The 18897-nt window shown below is 50.7% G+C and overlaps 1 protein-coding gene across 5 annotated transcripts in view; it reads right to left on the bottom strand.

The window, feature by feature from the left end:
• The window catches only part of miga2 (mitoguardin 2), a 60992-nt gene extending 43247 nt beyond the window's left edge, over positions 1-17745 (bottom strand). For 3 of the 5 annotated variants that reach the window (XR_005458474.1, XM_038781642.1, XM_038781644.1), the window contains exons 1-2: positions 17649-17694; positions 4731-4837 (exon numbers count right to left, since the gene is read on the bottom strand). Coding sequence is in view for 1 of the 5 variants with exons in the window: in XM_038781646.1 (XP_038637574.1) it covers positions 4731-4778 (48 nt within the window). In the remaining 4 variants the exon portion in view is untranslated. Of the gene's footprint in view, positions 1-4730; positions 4838-17648 lie in introns of those variants that run through there. The other 2 variants (XM_038781646.1, XM_038781645.1) reach the window with 2 other exon arrangements.
• Positions 17746-18897: the final 1152 nt, after the last annotated feature.

Below are 18897 nucleotides of genomic sequence, written 5' to 3'. Positions count from 1 at the left end.
AGAGGGACTTGGTTGTTAATGAGACAATTGTAGCTTAAAATGTACTTTATAATCAATGTTAATCTTAAAATCAGTGTGCAATTGTAAAGAAATGGGGGATGTAAAGAAATATTGTATCATAATCCAATTGTTTCATGTTTAATCAATGTTTTTTCTTCTTGTTATTAAAACTAATTAGCAATCCTTTGACTCTGTTCCGCAACATTTTATTTTTTTAAAATAAATGTTATGGCCTTTTGAGCCAGGGTTCCATTCTGGGATCTTCCCACCCAGATACAAGACCAACTGGGATTGCAACACCCATCTAACTTCTCCAGAAAATAAAGCAGCAGCCAACACAAAATAGTCATACTTTAACAGGAGTACGGCCCAAACAGGAACAATGCAGAGCATACTACAGTCCAGTGCGCCCTCCTCAAAGCGAACAGAGTCAGAGAAAAATATTTCTCCAAGTTACCATCGCAGCCTCCCAAAGTATTTTCAGATTTAAACCTGGCACCTAGTCAAGCTGTTATATGTTCACTACACATCAACATTGATCTTTCTTTTATGTGCAAGGATGAGCCTGATACAGTTTAAGGTGGTGCGCAGGGTGCTTATGACTCGGGCGAGAATGAGTGGTTTCTAGGGCAGCACGGTGGCACAGTAGTTTAGCCCTGCTACCCCACGGCAATTTAGCGTGGCCAATCCACCGACCCTGCATATCTTTGGGTTGTGGGGGCGAAACCCACGCAAACACGACGAGAGCATGCAAACTCCACACGGACAGTGACCCAGAGCCGGGATCGAACCTGGGACCTCAGTGCAGTGATGCAGCAATGCTAACCACTGTGCCACCGTGCTGCCCTCTCATCAACATGAATCTTGACCCAAGTGGTATACAGTAATCAATGTTACTTATATAGCACCTTTAACTTAGTAAAGCATCCCAAGGCTCTCTTTTATTTTAAAAATATCACTTCAGAGTACCCAATTCTTTTTTTTTTAACCAATTAAGGGGCAATTTAACATGGCCAATTTACCTACCCTGCACATCTTTAGGTTGTGGGGGTGAGACACACGCAGTCATGGGAAGAATGTGCAAACTTCACACAAGCAGGGACCCGGGACCAGGATCAAACCCCACCCCAAGGCTCTCTACAGGTGCTATAAAACACAAATTGATGCTAAGCTATAAAATGCGATATTAGGGCAGGTGATCAAAAGCTTGGTCAAAGACAGAACCCAAGGGCAATATTTACAAATGGAATTCCAGAGCTTAGGGTCGAATCAGCTGAAGGCATGGCCACCAATGGTGGAGCAAAGGGAGACAGGGGTGTGGAGGGGGGGCACAACGCTGGAGGGGGGGCACAACGCTGGAGGGGGGGCACAACGCTGGAGGGGGGCACAACGCTGGAGGGGGGCACAACGCTGGAGGGGGGCACAACGCTGGAGGGGGGCACAACGCTGGAGGGGGGCACACGCTGGAGGGGGCACAACGCTGGAGGGGGGCACAACGCTGGAGGGGGGCACAACGCTGGAGGGGGGCACAACGCTGGAGGGGGGCACAACGCTGGAGGGGGGCACAACGCTGGAGGGGGGCACAACGCTGGAGGGGGGCACAACGCTGGAGGGGGGCACAACGCTGGAGGGGGGCACAACGCTGGAGGGGGGCCACAACGCTGGAGGGGGGCACAACGCTGGAGGGGGGCACAACGCTGGAGGGGGGCACAACGCTGGAGGGGGGCACAACGCTGGAGGGGGGCACAACGCTGGAGGGGGGCACAACGCTGGAGGGGGGCACAAAGCTGGAGGGGGGCACAAAGCTGGAGGGATGCAGAGATCTCAGAGTTATTAGGCTATAGAGGGTAAGATGAGGAGAGAGGAGCGAGATCAAGAATAGATTTGAGAACAAGGATGAGAATTTTGACTGTGCTGGCAGTAAAGGAGGGCATGAATATTTTAAAAATTCAGTCCAAACCTGGTCAGGATGGTGCACTGGCACTGCTCCAACACGTCCATAGGAGATGCAAGTAACAACTTTATTTGACCTTCATCACTTTGCCAATATTTCTACACAATGTTCCTGATCGTACTTGACATTATACCCATGCACAGCTTACAAAGAACAGTTTTAATGTATGAAACAATAGGTTCTTGCCACACAAGCCACCATCCCAAAGAAAAACACAAATCTTCCAGCTAATAGCCCCAAGAACATAAGAAACGGGAGGAGTAGACCATTCAACCCATCATGCCAACTCCGGCATTCAGTACACCACGGTCAATCTTGGGCTTGCCCGCTCTTCGTATTCCTCAATTCCAGGGGAGACCAAAAATCAGTCTGTCCCAGCGTAATATATAGTGAACAATGGAGCATGAACAACTCTCTGGGGTAGAGAATTCCAAAGATTCACAACCCTTTGAATAAAGTAATTTCTTCTCATCTCAGTCCTAAACGATTGCTCCCTTATCCAGAGACTGTGCAACCCTGCCCCACTCCCTGTGTTTTAGATTCCCCGACCAGCGGAGACAATCTCTCTGCACCCACCCTATCAGACGCTTGCAGAACCTTGTCGGTTTCAATGAGAGCACCTGTCATTCTTCTAAACACCAGAGAATATCGACTCAGTTTACTCAGCCTCTTATCACAGGGCAGCCTCCTTATCCCAGGGACCCCCACCCACACTCTCTCTCTCTCATCCCAGGGGCCTTACATCCACCCTCGGTACCCTGGAGCTGAGAAGAGGAAAAGCTAACACAGCTCCATGCAAAGCATCCCTTACAGTATTGATATGAAAGCAAAATACCGTGGATGCTGGAAACTTGAAATCAAATCTGAAAATGTCGGGAAAACTCAGTAAGTCTGGCAGCATCTGGGAGAGAGGAAACAGAGTAAACGTCTACTCTTCTTCAGAGCTCAGATGCTGCCAGACCTGCTGAGTTTTTCCAGCATTTTCTGTTTCTATTCCAAGCAGTACTGATCTGTGCGCAAATTAATTTTCTCAACTTCTTCCCAGATTTCCCTGTACTCACTTAGAAGTTGGGGAACGTTGCTAGTTGCAGGCATCGCAGGCATTTCTTACCCATTGATACAATTGGTTTAATACATTTGTTTGGTAGATTATCTCAAGAGGTCAGTTAAAAGCTAAACTTGGTGTGGGACCGGGGTGGTACGGCGTCGCAATGGTTAGCACTGCTGCCTCATGGCGCCGAGGATCTGGGTTCGATCCCGGCTCTGGGTCACTGTCTGTGTGGAGTTTGCACATTCTCCCCGTGTCGGCATGGGTCTCACCCCCACAACCCAAATATGCACAGGGTAAGTGGAGTGGACACTCTTTTTGAGGTCCACCAACAAAATAGAAGAAAGGAAGGTGGATTGGCCATGCTAAATTGCCCATCAAATTGGAAAGAAAGAATTGGGTACTGTAAATTTTAAAAAGAAATTGGCGTGGGACCGGAGTCACAAGAAGGTCAGACCAGGCAGGTCAGCAGGCTTTCTTCCCCCAAAGGACATAACTGAGCCAGTTAGATTTTTATACTGTCTGACAGCACTTTTACTGATACCAAACCAAATTCAAAAATGGCCACAGTAGGGAATGGAGCTCCCGTTTTCTCTATTACCACTGTACTTCAAGACCAATACTCTCGACAGAGATCAGGTAACAGCCCAGATTAAGTATGGGATCCATGGCTCTCGTCATAGAACATACAGTGCAGAAGGAGGCCATTCGGCCCATTGAGTCTGCACCGACCCACTTAAGCCCTCACTTCCACCCTATCCCCATAACCCAATAACCCCTTTAACCTTTTTTGGACACACTATTTTCTTGGGGGGAGGTGTCATGTGAAAGTACCTTTAAGAAATGAATGTTTAAGCAATGTACCTTTAAGAAATGGAGCAGCTCATATTACTGAAGTGATGTCAGAGGGTGGGGGGAGCTGAGCTGAGCTCACTTCTGTTTTTGGTTTCAGTTTTGAGAAAAAGAGCTTGGGTGTGTGTGTTTGCAGTGAGCTGGATCTGTGATCTCTGCCATGAAAGACTATCTCTGAATCATTTGGGTGATTTAAACTCATAATAGTAATGTCTCTAACCTGATGTGTTTCTGTTTAAAGGTGTTAAGTCTCTTGGATGTTTAAAGGAACAACTGAAGGATCATTTAGTGTTGTATTATTTTCAGGGGTTATCTTTGAAGTAAGGGGTGTTAAGTGATCCAATGTTTATTTAAAAGGTCAAGTTGAGTTCATGGAATAAACATTGTTTTGTGTTTAAAAACCCATGTGTCCATAATTGTAATAGCACACCTGGAGGCCAAGCCGTGTGCTTCAAAAGCAACAATACATTAAAGGGGGAGGTTGGTTGAACTCCATGATACATTTCGGGGTTCTGAAAATGCCTCTCCCATAACACATGGCCAATCCACCTAACCTGCACGTCTTTGGACTGTGGGAGGAAACCGGAGCACTCGGGGGAAACTCACGCAGACACGGGGAGAACATGCAGACTCCGCACAGACAGTGACCCAGCGGGGAATCAAACCTGGGACCCTGGCGCTGTGAAGCCACAGTGCTAACCACTGTGCTACCGTGCAACCCATGAAATCATGTTAGATCTCAGTCCCACACCAGCTGATACATTTAGTCACAGTGCCATTTGAGGGCACTGCTCTAGTTAATTACAGTAAGTTAGGCTGAATAATGTTACTTAAACAATGCGTAGTGTTAATTGAAAATCATTAAGAGACAAGTACCTTGGACAAGGTAGAGTGAGGTTCACTTCCCACTATTCCATCAGACATCCTCAGCCCCAGAGTTGGGGGATTCAGGATATGACTTGGTACAGAACAGACCTTACATGCTGTTAAGAAAAAGAAACACAAGTTATCAGGGAGAATTGTTGCAACCTTTAGCATTTGTAATCATGAGAAAGCAATGTACAATAAAGGAATGAGCAGGGGATGCAGGGAAATGTTCAGGGGAAAAAAAATGCTATTTCTATCCAGAGCACAGCATAAACATTTATTTTTTAAAATTTGTTCACAGGAGGTGGGCATCACTAACATTCATCACCAATCCCCAAATTCCCTGGGAAAGGTGATGGCGAGCACCATCTTGAACTATTGCAATCCATGGGGTATACTGCTGTCAGATAGGAACAGCGATACATTTTCAAGTCAGGATGGTGCATAGCTCGAAGGGGTGATCTTCCCTCGGTTCCTACTGTCCTTGTCCTTCTGTGGTAGAGGTCAGGGCATTTGGAAAGTGCTGGCGAAGACATTTCTAGTAAAAGTGCCAACTGGTAGTGATTATTTTGTTACTAAAGAAGTACAATGTTATAACTATAATCTGTCAATGTACCATTAATTGTTGTGTATGGCAAGTGACTTGCTAGTTAAACATGTGACACTGATTATCCTATAAATACTGATAGGTGGAATACTTTGGGAGTGGGAACTCTTTGTGCAGCTATGTGGAAGTGTCTCACAATAAACCCTGTTTGACCCTAAAACATCAGACTGGATTGATGCTTCCATTGTAACGCCTGGTTGAAATTAGCACAATTTGTAAATAAATAATATTATAATTTATTGTCACAAGTAGGCTTACATTAACACTGCAATGAAGTTACTGTGAAAATCCCCTAGTCGCCACATTCTGGCACCTGTTCGGGTACACTGAGGGAGAATTCAGAATGTCCAATTCACCTAACAAGCACGTCTTTCAGGACTTGTGGGAGGAAACCGGAGCACCCAGAGGGAAACCCACGCAGACACGGGGGGAACGTGCAGACTCCGCACAGACAGTGACCCAAGCCGGGAATCGAACCTGGGTTAGGAACTCTAACATGGACAAAGTTGCCCCTGGGCATCGTACTGGAATACTGCAACACAAAGAGGGATGGCAAACCCAAAGGAGGAAATGTCATAAGATGTGGTTACTTAGAGAGGCGGCTTAAGGATGGTTAGGCACAGCATTCAAAAGCTAAGTGCCTCTACAGCTAAAAGCATTGCCATCAACGGTGGAGGTTTCTGCTTAATCTGAACTAATACAAGGAGTATACACAATATGACAACCCTATCACCCTGACAATTTCTTTAATAATAAGCTGCCAGCATTGAATTAAAAAGTTAAAATATGAAGATAAAAATCTAATTGCTATGTAAATGAAGCAAACCAGCCCCAGTTTCACAGACCACAGCCAGCCAGTGAGGTCACCTTGTAATTCAATGCAGCAGCTCAGATGACATGCTGAGCTATGAGAAGCAAACATCAACCAATCCCGGTCTTCTGAGGCTGCCTGAATTACAGTGTAAAGGAGAACGTCAACTACCTGTAACAGATAACAGCTCTACATCCAGCTCGCAAAGTGGCACGTATTGTAGCATCATGGAATTTACAGTACAGGAGGAGGCCATTAAGCCCATCGAATCTGCACCGGCCCTTTGAAAGAGCACCCTACTTAGGCTCACACCTCCACCCTATCCCCGCAACCCCATCATCTTTTTGGACACTATGGGGCAATTTATCATGGCCAATCCATCTCACCTGCACATTTTTGGACTGTGGGAGGAAACCCACGTAGAGACGGGGATAACGTGCAGACTCCACACAGACAGTGACCCGAGGCCAGAATTGAACCCGGGTCCCTGGAGCTGTGAGGCAGACGTGCTAACCGCTGTCCCACTGTGCCGCCCGTTGAGTTTTGTTCCCTGTCCCCAGAGACAGATTATCCCCAGCAGCAACCAGACCTGGCTGCTCCACTGACCGCCAATGTTCTGGCACCCCAAAAACCCCTCCACCTTCCTCTTCGACCCAGTTTCACATTACCCCTCGTAGAAACCCAGCTTGGAGCCTGTTACAGTCCAACGAAGAACTGGGAGACATTTCACTACATTAAAAAAAACGTTTACTCGTAGAAATGGTTACATCACAGAAGGAGACCATTCTGCTTTTCATGTCCATGCCCACTGTCTGCAAGGGCGACTCAGCTAGTCCCACATCCCTGCCTCCACCCCCCAGCCCCGCCAATCTGTCCTCGACAGCTAATTGTCCAATTCTCTTTCGGAAAATCATGATTGGGTCTGCCTCCGCTACACCCTCAGGCAATTCACTGCAAACTCTCACCACTTGCAGCATAACATTTTTTTTTACGAATGCAAGTTACTGCCATCTCACGCAGAGGTTTGTCACGGCGTGGGATGCTTCGTTACAGGCAGCAGGTAGAGAGACCAAGTCATCTTTTTTTTTATAAATTTAGATTATCCAATTATTTTTTCCAATTAAGGGGCAATTTAGCGTGGCCAATCCACCTACTCAGCACATTTTTGGGTTGTGGGGGCGAAACCCACGCAGACACGGGGAGAATGTGCAAACTCCACACTGACAGTGACCCAGAGCCGGGATCGAACCTGGGACCTCAGCGCCGTGAGGCGGTTGTGCTAACCACTAGGCCACCGTGCTGCCCTACCAAGTCATCTTTAAAGGGAAAATTGGATAAGTATTTGGAAAACTATACAGGGGGGAAAAAGGAGCAGGGAGGATTGCTGTTGTAGCAAAAGTCAACAGAGACATGAACAGGCTGGCCTGATTCTGTGCTGTAAACAGCTGCTGATGTTGCTGCTGCATCTGCCCTACCTGAAGTTCTAAATGAGATTAAAGGATAACTTGCTAAATCACTGATTGCAGGAGGAAATAAAGATTTAGGTTGTGATTTCAGCCGAATGAAGAAAGAAGAAAGTGATCCCTCTGGTAGCGAGTTCCCTAGATTCATCTCCCTCCAAAGAGAACAGGTAAGTATCTCGAACAGAGAACTAAATAACTTCAAAGGGTTAAATATGCAAAATGTCCGTCAGACATCCCAAAAGCAAAAGATTCAATTTTGACAGAAAGGAATTAGACGGCAGTTACCCAGGAATTTGTAACATGCGCTGCACCTCACACCGTAAAATCTTTTGCTTAGGGAGAGAATTACATGGAAGCAAACCACCTACTGCTGATGCTTTCATGAACAAACAATAGCTGGGAGTGTTTTACAAGCCAGGAGGAAACTCTAGAGATTTAAATACTGCTATAAATAGCTAAAAATCCAAGCTTGAGAGTCAGATGATCCCCAAGTGTGTACAACCGTTAAACAGAGCCATTTTTTCCAGAGATGCGTACTACAGTACTAAGATGCAACACTGCTGTATAACTTGCAAAAATATATTTAGATCTGAAAAAACATTACAAACATTTCAAAATGGCCAAAGAGAGTGCAATGATATTCAAGTTTTCTATATAACCATGTTGCACTCTTGAGATGCTTCAATACAATCAAAAGAACATTACAGACATTTCAAAATGTTCATTACAGAAAGAGCAATGGCATTAAAGTGGTTTATCTCGATCAACTTGCACTGAGGGGCTTCAATACAATTGATACATGTAATATTCACTGTATACATTCAATGTGAGTCATACGGCCTGAGGGGGTTCTGTACAATTCCCCTCCCCTCGGTTCACTATGGCTGAAAGGTCTTAGACACCGACCTTCGCCATTGCGTCTCTTGGCTGCCCCAAGCTTCAGTGCGTCACTCAGCACGTAAGCCTGTCTGCAACACTCGGCCAGGGTCAATTCTTTGCCCTGGAAGACCAACAAAGCCTTGGGCAAACCAAACAGCGTTTTTCACTGAGTTAACGACCTGCAGCAACTGTTCGTCGAGAGCTGCGTCCTTGGGAGCAATCCCAAGAGCACAAGAGTCCTGCGTCACGGAGCTGCTTGGGATGAACTCTCCAGACCTTCGTTGCAAAGGCACATTCCTACTGGAGATGGACAGTGGTCTCCTCCCCACCTCGACCTCCTTAAGGGCATCGTGCAGACGGAGTGAGACTCCCTGGCGCACAGGAAGGCTCTTTCTCTCCACCAGCCAAGCAAGGTCTCTTGGTGCCTGTTTGAAAGTTCTGGTGATCAGGCGTTCTGCCAAATGACTTTAACATTCTGCTCAGGAAAGCATACGACAGGACCCCCCCCCCCCCCCCCCATCTCCTTTTCTCACAGGCCTCCATGACGTCAAGTGCAGATGACTTTGGGATCGTCACTCCCACATACCTAGCTACTCACTCTTCTCAGTTTCCAATACATGCCCTGGTCCCTTCAAATCATATCCGCAGCACCTTCAGGCTGCCTGACCAGACGGTGAAGGGGGCAAGGGATTGGTCAGCCCAGTTCCCAAAGAACATGGTGGCCTCGCTCTTGCCACGATTTACCTTGGCACCCAAGACCAGTCCGAACTGGGCGAAGATTTGATCAGCCTGCACAGTGGATCAGAGCAGAAGGTGTTGACATTGTCCATGTACAGGGACATTTTGACCTAAGCGCCTCCCCTGCCTGGGATTATTACTCCTCTTATGCCCAAATCCTTCCTGATAGACACAGCAGAGGGTTTCATGCAACACGAGGCTCCAGATTTGATTCGAATGTTTACTGATTCCCATCCGTATATTGAAATTGCACTGTATAGCAGTTGGACCCAGTTGCGGATTCCCTCCACAAAGCCCATTATGGAGAGCACGTCCACCATGGAGGTGTGCGACATTCTGTCAAAAGCCTTCTCCTGGCCCAGGCTGCTGAAACCCCTCCCCAACATCAGCAATCGATCCCTGGGAAGCGTTAGGCTATCAGAAATCTTCCAGCGCAGGTCTGGTCAGGGTGGATCAGTGACTCTGAAGCAGATCCCTTTTTTTTTAATTCTCCTTTTTCACATTTTTCTCAAATTTACACCCAGCAACAAACAATAATCAGTAAACAATGTAATGTCAATCCCCATATCAATAACAATGATCCCATCCTCCAACCAAACCCCAGACATTGGCCCGCATGTTAACATAAACAAATGACAAAAAGGAATCAGGAATCACCCATAATCACCATTAACACATACAGTCCCCCTCCCCCAACCCTCCCAGCCCCCAACCCCCTAATGTTCGATGTGATCCAATTCTCGAAGGTCCATAATGAATAACGCCCATGAATTGTAGAACACCTCCATCCTTCTCCTCAATTCAAATTTGACCTTTTCTTTTTTTTTATACATTTGGAGTACCCAATTCATTTTTTGCAATTAAGGGGCAATTTAGCGTGGCCAATCCACCTAGCCTGCACATCTTTTTGGGTTGTGGGGGCGAAACCCACGCAAAGACGGGGAGAATGTGTAAACTCCACACGGACAGTGACCTAGAGCCGTGATCGAACCTGGGACCTCGGCGCCTTGAGGCAGCAGGGCTAACCCACTGCGCCACCGTGCTGCCGAAACTTGACCTCTTCAAGCTTAAGAATTCCAGCAGGTCCCCCCGCCACGCCAGGGCACAGGGTGGAGAGGTTGATCTCCACCCTAACAGAATCCGCCTTCGGGCGATCAACGAGGCAACGGGCAGCACGGTAGCATGGTGGTTAGCATCAATGCTTCACAGCTCCAGGGTCCCAGGTTCGATTCCCGGCTGGGGCACTGTCTGAGCGGAGTCTGCACGTCCTCCCAGTGTGTGCGTGGGTTTCCTCCGGGTGCTCCGGTTTCCTCCCACAGTCCAAAGATGTGCGGGTTAGGTGGATTGGCCAGGCTAAATTGCCCTTAGTGTCCTAAAAAATAATGTTAATGGGGGTTGTTGGGTTACTGGTATAGGGTGGATACGTGGGCTTGAGTAGGGTGATCATTGCTCGGCACAACATTGAGGGCCGAAGGGCCTGTTCTGTGCTGTACTGTTATAAACAAAAAATAAGAAGGCTACAACATCTGCCTCCGCGCCCGTTTCAAACCCCGGCAGGTCCGACACCCCGAATATGGCCTCCCGAGGGCCCGGGAGCAGACCCTTTTATATCTTACACACTAAATATGTTGTTCAATACAAGACGACTGTGGATACGCTACAGTTTTGCTGTGACAAATATGTCAGGGGAACCCAATATACTCATCACAACAAAGTGCTCACTGCACTAAATTACTGCACCTCTTACACCAGAGTCACTCCTCACGGATCAAGCATCTAGTCATGTGTCTCAATACCCCTTCAAGTGACTCCGTCAAATTCAGTGTCCTGCTCCTGTAAAGCACCATTGGAAATATGGTAACTATGAATGCAAGTTGTTACGGCAACAGTGACTGCACTTCACACGTATTTAATTGGCTGTAAATGCCTTGGGAAGTCCCGAGGTCATGGAAGGCAAACTTTCCTTTTTAGTTTCTGTGGCTGGTAGCTACCATTATCTCAGGTACTGTCAGTAATTACAGGACACTTGTTGACTCATCTGGGATTACAATGCTGGCAGTAGAATCATAGAATCCCGACATTGCAGAAGGAGGCCATTCGGCCCATCAAGTCTGCACTGACCCTCAGAATGAGCACCCTACCTAGGCCCACTCACCCTCTCTATCCCGATAACTGCACCTAACCTACACATCTTTGTACACCAAGGGGCAATATTAGCACAGTCAATCCGCCTAACCTGCACATCTTTCGACTGTGGGAGGAAACCGGAGCACCCGGAGGAAACCCACACAGACACGGAAGAACGTGCAAACACCACACAGAGATTTACCCGAGGCCGGAATTGAACCCGGATCTCTGGCGGTCAGGCAGCAGGGCGAAACATTGTGCATAGAAACAGCTTCATGTTCAGACAAAGCACCGAGTTTGGGCCACATACTACACTTGCTAACAAGGCTTACGATGCTGTGGCTAAACACGTTGACGACATCGTTAATCAGACATCACATTTTAAACATTGTCTGTTTAGTTAACCCAGCGGATTAGCTCAAAACATCCAACTATTGTTGTAAGACCCATCACCAATCAGGAACCAGCAACCTCTAAATAACCAATTAAATTGCCCCCTCAAGTAATTTGTAATGGGGGGGGGGGGGGGGGGGGGGGGGGGGGGGGGGGGGGTCCCCCCCACTGTGGGAGGGTTTGATTTATTTGATGCAGATATTGACAGGTAGGCCGTTGGTTGGGGTGGTAGGAGGATGGAATCCTTGTTTTTAAGCGTATTGACTTTGTATTTGTTACCGTTTACTGCTTGTTGGGGGGGGTTCAGGACAGGGTAGTTTCCAGAGGGTGGGTAGGGGAGGGGAGCGTCTCAAACATCTATAAGGAGCTTATGGGGTCGGAGGAGACACAGGCCGAGAAGCTGAAGTGTAAGTGGGAGGAGGAGCTGAGAGGTGAGATCAAGGATGGTTTATGGGCAGACACTTTGAGTAGAGTCAACGCGTCTGCAACATGTGCCAGGCTCAGCCTGATACAATTTAAGGTTGTGCACCAGGCTCACATGACAATGATTGGGATGAGCGGATTCTTTTGGGTGGAGGACAGGTGCACAAAATGCGCAGGAGGACCGGCGAACCACATCTACATGTTTTGGACATGTCCAAAGCATCGGGGATTTTGGCAGGGGTTTGCGGACGTCATGTCCAAGGTTTTAAATACAAGAGTGGCGCTGGGTCCAGAGGTGGCAATTTTTGGGGTGTCGGAAGATCCGGGAATCCAGGAGGAGAAAGAGGCAGATGTTTTGGCCTTTGCTTCCAGAAAACATCGACTCATTATAGTGATGGAGACATCAAGTTTGTTTGTATCAGAGTAGAGATTACAAGAGCAAAGTTAAAAGAGAATGTTCAATAGTAGAAAACTTAATTTGGGTGGGAAGTCAGTGATGAAAGCTCATTTTTGAAATTGTCAGTACAAATGAGAAGGGTTAGGAAGATTTCTTTATGCAGCGAGTGGCTGAGTATTTTACCATTCGGGTGGGTGAGGCAGAGATCAAGGAAGAAAGAATCCAGACAAATGTTTCATGCAGAGAAAAATACAAGAATGGGGGAGAGAAGAGACAGTGGGATCAGTTCAGGATTCAGCATGAACATAACAGACCAGAACTGTCCTGCAACCCGCCAGCTTCACCAGCCAGTTTGATTAGGCAGAGTAAAAGATGTTCAATTCCACCCTCCTTTGTTCAGTGGTAGCACTCTTACCTCGGAGCCAGAGTGTTATGGGTTCAAGTCTCACTCCAGGGATTTGAGCGTCTAAGCCCAGCTGACGTGGTACAGAGGAAGTGCTACATTGCCGAACCATGGTCTGAAACAGGTGAGTAGAAAAGATCCCATAGCAGGATCCAACATTTCTCCTTGAATCAACACCAACAGTTGTTGCTTTGCTGTTTCTGGGTCATTCCTACATTTAGAACATAACAGTGGAATACCTGCCCAAAACAAATCAGTTGCAGCGAAGTAGTTGACAACATCTTGATGGATTGAAAGGCACTAAAAATGCTCCTGTGTTGCGAATACTATGTAGTATGTAACTAAACATTCTTTCTCACAAGATCGATTCTGCACCTAACCTGGTGATGATCAATGCTGACACTAGGTGTACAAAATGAGAAAGTGTTTCATTTCCTGGCACTGATATCCCTCGTCCACCAGCAGACAAAGTAGCAGGATATCCAAGTGATACTGCAGACAGGGACACAGATCCCAAAATAGCTTGGGGGATGAAACCGGCCATTCAGCCCAAGTCAACGTTGGTGTTTATGCTCCACACAAGACTCCTCCCACTCCTTTTATCACACCCTGATCAGTACATCCTTCTAATTCTTTCTTCCTCCTGTGTTTATCTAGCCTCCGCCTAAATCACACCTATAACACTCGCCCCAGCCATTCAGCGGTACCAAGTTTATTATTTTCACCGATAAAACACATTCAGCCGGGAATTTTTGAGTGGCTAATCTCAGCCAGATTGCTGCTGGGCGATCGGGGTTGGGGTGGGTGGGGGTGGGACAATTAAAGCATGCCACTCAACAAACACCACACTGATTGGTCAGCCACCACGCAAAGTCTCTCAAGGGGCAACCAACCAATCGGCAGCAGGTGAGGACATCCACCATCTTCCTGCCCACCTTCCTGTCCCACACCAACCTCCGGCCCACCCACCTGCCATCCTACCCACCCCGCCATCTTCCTGCTCTCCCCTCCCTGCCGTCACCCTGCCCACCCCCCCTGTACCATCTCCCTGCCCACTCCCCCGTGTACCATCTCCCTGCCCACTCCCCCTACCATCTCCCTGCCCACTCCCCATGTACCATCTCCCTGCCCACTCCCCCTACCATCTCCCTGCCCACTCCCCCATGTACCATCTCCCTGCCCACTCCCCCACCATCTCCCTGCCCACTCCTCCTACCATCCCCCCCACCATCTCCCTGCCCACTCCCCCATGTACCATCTCCCTGCCCACTCCCTGACCACTCCCCTAGACCATCTCCCTGCCCACTCCCCCTACCATCTCCCTGCCCACTCCTCCTACCATCCCCCTGCCCACCCCTCCTACCATCCCCCGCCCACCATCTCCCTGCCCACCCCCCCCACCATCTCCCTGCCCACCCCCTACCATCTCCCTGCCCACTCCCCCTACCATCTCCCTGCCCACTCCCCCTACCATCTCCCTGCCCACCCCCCCACCATCTCCCTGCCCACCCCCCCACCATATCCCTGCCCACCCCCCCCCCCACCATATCCCTGCCCACCCCCCCACCATCTCCCTGCCCACCCCCCCTCCACCATCTCCCTGCCCACTCCCCCTACCATCTCCCTGCCCACTCCATCATCTCCCTACCTAGCCCACCATCTCCCTGCCCAGCCCCCACCCCCAACCATCTTCCTGCCCTTCTCTGCCCCCTACCAAATAGGATTTGGGTCTCACACCAAGTTCCCACACAGCCTCCAGTAAGATTCAATTCTGATTACAAATGGTGACCTGTTTATTTTTTATATTTAGATTATTAAGTTCCTCCTTCTCTCCCCCCCCCCCTCTTTCTTGTGACCATCCAGGGAGGGGACCAAAAATAAATCATCCCTCACATGGATTAACTTTTCCACCAAAATAAAACAGGTTTATTTTATCATCAATCTGTGAACAATATCTGCTGCCCTTCACTTACTCCCTCCCTCCCTCATTCCCTCCCTCACTCAGTGCCTCATTCCCTTCTCACTCCCTCCCCTCACACACTCTCACTCCCTCCCCTCACTCACTCCCCTCCCACACTCCCTCATTCCCTCCCTCCATCCCTCCTTCCATCCCTCCTTCCTCCTCACTGCCTCATTCCCTCCCTGCCTCTTTTCTTCCCTCATTCCCTACCTCCCTCCCTCATTCCCTCCCTCCCTCATTCCCTCCCTCCCTCCCTCATTCCCTCCCTCAATCCCTCCCTCCCTCATTCCCTCCCTCCCTCATTCCCTCCTCCCTCCGTCCCTCCCTCATTCCCTCCCTCATTCCCTCCCTCACCCTCATTCCCTCCCTCACTCCCTCCCTCATTCCCTCCCTCCCTCATTCCCTCCCTCCCTCCCTCCCTCATTCCCTCCCTCCCTCCCTCATTCCCTCCCTCCCTCCCTCATTCCCTCCCTCCCTCCCTCCCTCCCTCATTCCCTCCCTCCCTCCCTCCCTCCCTCATTTCCTCCCTCCCTCATTCCCTCCCTCATTCCCTCCCTCCCTCCCTCCCTCATTCCCTCCCTCCCTCATTCCCTCCCTCCCTCCCTCATTCCCTCCCTCCCTCCCTCATTCCCTCCCTCCCTCCCTCCCTCATTCCCTCCCTCCCTCATTCCCTCCCTCATTCCCTCCCTCCCTCCCTCCCTCATTCCCTCCCTCCCTCCCTCCCTCATTCCCTCCCTCCCTCCCTCCCTCCCTCCCTCCCTCATTCCCTCCCTCATTCCCTCCCTCATTCCCTCCCTCCCTCATTCCCTCCCTCCTTCCCTCATTCCCTCCCTCCCTCATTCCCTCCCTCCTTCCTCCCTCCTTCCCTCCCTCCCTCCTTCCCTCCCTCCTTCCCTCCCTCCCTCCCTCCCTCCCTCCCTCATTCCCTCCCTCCCTCCCTCATTCCTTCCCTCCCTCCCTCCCTCCTTCCCTCCCTCCCTCCCTCCTTCCCTCCCTCCCTCCCTCATTCCTTCCCTCCCTCCCTCCCTCCCTCATTCCCTCATTCCCTCCCTCCCTCATTCCCTCCCTCCCACCCTCCCTCATTCCCTCCCTCATTCCCTCCCTCCCTCCCTCATTCCCTCCCTCCCTCCCTCCCTCCCTCATTCCCTCCCTCCCTCATTCCCTCCCTCCCTCATTCCCTCCCTCCCTCATTCCCTCCTTCCCTCATTCCCTCCTTCCCTCCCTCCCTCCTTCCCTCCCTCCCTCATTCCCTCCCTCCCTCCCTCCTTCCCTCCCTCCTTCCCTCCCTCCTTCCCTCCCTCCTTCCCTCCCTCCCTCCCTCCTTCCCTCCCTCCCTCCCTCATTCCCTCCCTCATTCCCTCCCTCCCTCCCTCCTTCCCTCCCTCCTTCCCTCCCTCCTTCCCTCCCTCCTTCCCTCCCTCCCTCCCTCCTTCCCTCCCTCCCTCCCTCATTCCCTCCCTCATTCCCTCCCTCCCTCCCTCATTCCCTCCCTCCCTCCCTCCCTCCCTCATTCCCTCCCTCCCTCCCTCCCTCCCTCATTCCCTCCCTCCCTCCCTCCCTCCCTCATTCCCTCCCTCCCCTCCCTCATTCCCTCCCTCCCTCCCTCATTCCCTCCCTCCCTCCCTCCCTCCCTCCCTCATTCCCTCCCTCCCTCCCTCCCTCATTCCCTCCCTCCCTCCCTCATTCCCTCCCTCCCTCCCTCATTCCCTCCCTCATTCCCTCATTCCCTCCCTCATTCCCTCCCTCCCTCCCTCATTCCCTCCCTCCCTCACTCCCTCCCTCATTCCCTCCCTCCCTCATTCCCTCCCTCCCTCATTCCCTCCCTCCCTCCCCCCTCATTCCCTCCCTCATTCCCTCCCTCCCTCATTCCCTCCCTCATTCCTCCTCCCTCCCTCCCTCATTCCCTCCCTCCCTCCCTCATTCCCTCATTCCCTCCCTCCCTCCCTCCCTCCCTCCCTCATTCCCTCCCTCATTCCCTCCCTCCCTCCCTCATTCCCTCCCTCCCTCCCTCATTCCCTCCCTCCCTCACTCCCTCCCTCATTCCCTCCCTCCCTCATTCCCTCCCTCCCTCATTCCCTCCCTCCCTCCCTCCCTCCCTCATTCCCTCCCTCATTCCCTCCCTCCCTCCCTCCCTCCCTCATTCCCTCCCTCCCTCCCTCATTCCCTCATTCCCTCCCTCCCTCCCTCCCTCCCTCATTCCCTCCCTCCCTCATTCCCTCCCGTCCCTCCCTCCACTCCCTCCACGCAATTCCCGCCCTCCATTCCCTCCCTCCCTCCCTCATTCCCTCCCTCCCATTCCCCCTCCTCCCTCCCTCCTCCCTCATTCCCTCCCTCACCCTCCATTCCCTCCCTCATTCCCTCATTCCCTTCCCCCTCTCATTCCCTCATTCCCTCCCTCCCTCAGTCCTCATTCCCTCCCTCCTCATTCCCTCCCTCCCTCCCTCCCTCATTCCCTCCCTCCCTCCCTCATTCCCTCCCTCCCTCATTCCCTCCCTCATTCCCTCCCTCCCTCCCTCATTCCCTCCCTCCCTCATTCCCTCCCTCCCTCCCTCCCTCATTCCCTCCCTCCCTCCCTCCCTCATTCCCTCCCTCCCTCCCTCCCTCATTCCCTCCCTCCCTCCCTCCTTCCTTCCATCCATCCCTCCTCCCCTGCCTCTTTTCTTCCCTCCGTCACTCCCTCCCTCATTCTCACTCCCTCTCTCATTCTCTCCCTCATTCTCACTCACCGGCCCGGCCAGCAATCGCTCTTTGCTCTTCATCACCTCAGAGGACAACTACTCCCCAGCACACTGTAACCGAACCTGCTGGCCGGAAGCCTCGCCCTGACAGACAGCCCGGTTGGCCAATAGGGCGGCCGGGGGCGCCTTGCCATGACGTCACCAGCCCAATCACAGCGCCCCGGGGGCGGGGACTGACGTCTCAGCAGGTTCGGTTGAGAAGGGGGCCCGGGCCGCCAGACGTCACGGGGGCGGGTACAAGGTCACCCATTGGCCACTGAGGGATTGATTGGCAGGTCATCAGCTAATCCCCAGGGCCAGCCCTCACCCATCCTTGGGAGCAGCTGATGGAGCATTTTGGAGGCGCACCAAATATTTCAGATATTCACAAACCATTCGCAGCTTCAGTGCCTCAGAATGCAAATTTCAAACTTGAAAAGCAAAACAAAAACTTGCCTAAATTGAAACCAAATGGTTGAATTTGAAGTGGGGTGCAGCAACAGAGAGAGAGAGAGAGACTCACCTTTTGAAGATGGCAGAGCAAAGTCATCAATCTGTTTTTTGAAAAGAGGCAATTACAATCTTGGGGCTGCCTGAAGCTGCTGGGGATATGTCTGGGAGGTGAGGCTAGGGCAGCGCTAGAAACTGGAAGGGGAGATAGTAGCTGAGGTCAAACAAAAACTGGGCATGTGGGAAACAACACTACCTCCACAGAAGCTAAATCCAGTAAAACATGTCCAAACTGTCGCGGGGCAGCACGGTAGCACAGTGGTTAGCACTGCTGCCTCACAGGTGGCACGGAGGTGGAGTGGTTAGCATTGCTGAAAGAGTGGCAGCGCAGTGGCACAGTGGTTAGCACTGCTGCCTCATGGTGCTGAGGTCCCGGGTTCATCCCAGTGTGGTGATATGCATCACTGTAAATACACAAGGGGTTAATGTAGATACACCAGGACACTGTAAATACACAAGGGGTTAATGTGAACACACTACACCTAGCTAGACACTACAGGGAGCACCAGAGACATCATGACACACAGACAGTCAACCAATAGGTCAGTAAGATAGGACACGACCAATGGGCAGTCAAGACACTCACAGAGGTGACACTACCACAGGAGGGCATTACACCAACCCATATAAAAGGACACAGCACACATGCTCAGTCTCTTTCCAGTGGAGACACTTAGTGAGTACAGACAGGGTGGATTGAAACACATCACACCCACCACGTGGATTGTAGCAGACTGGTTAGATAGTC

This window comes from Scyliorhinus canicula, chromosome 21 (genome assembly GCF_902713615.1).
Source record: "Scyliorhinus canicula chromosome 21, sScyCan1.1, whole genome shotgun sequence".
NCBI classification, from domain to species: Eukaryota; Metazoa; Chordata; class Chondrichthyes; order Carcharhiniformes; family Scyliorhinidae; genus Scyliorhinus; species Scyliorhinus canicula.
Note: the sequence above shows the minus strand (reverse complement) of the source record. Positions and strands in the feature narration are given on the sequence as shown.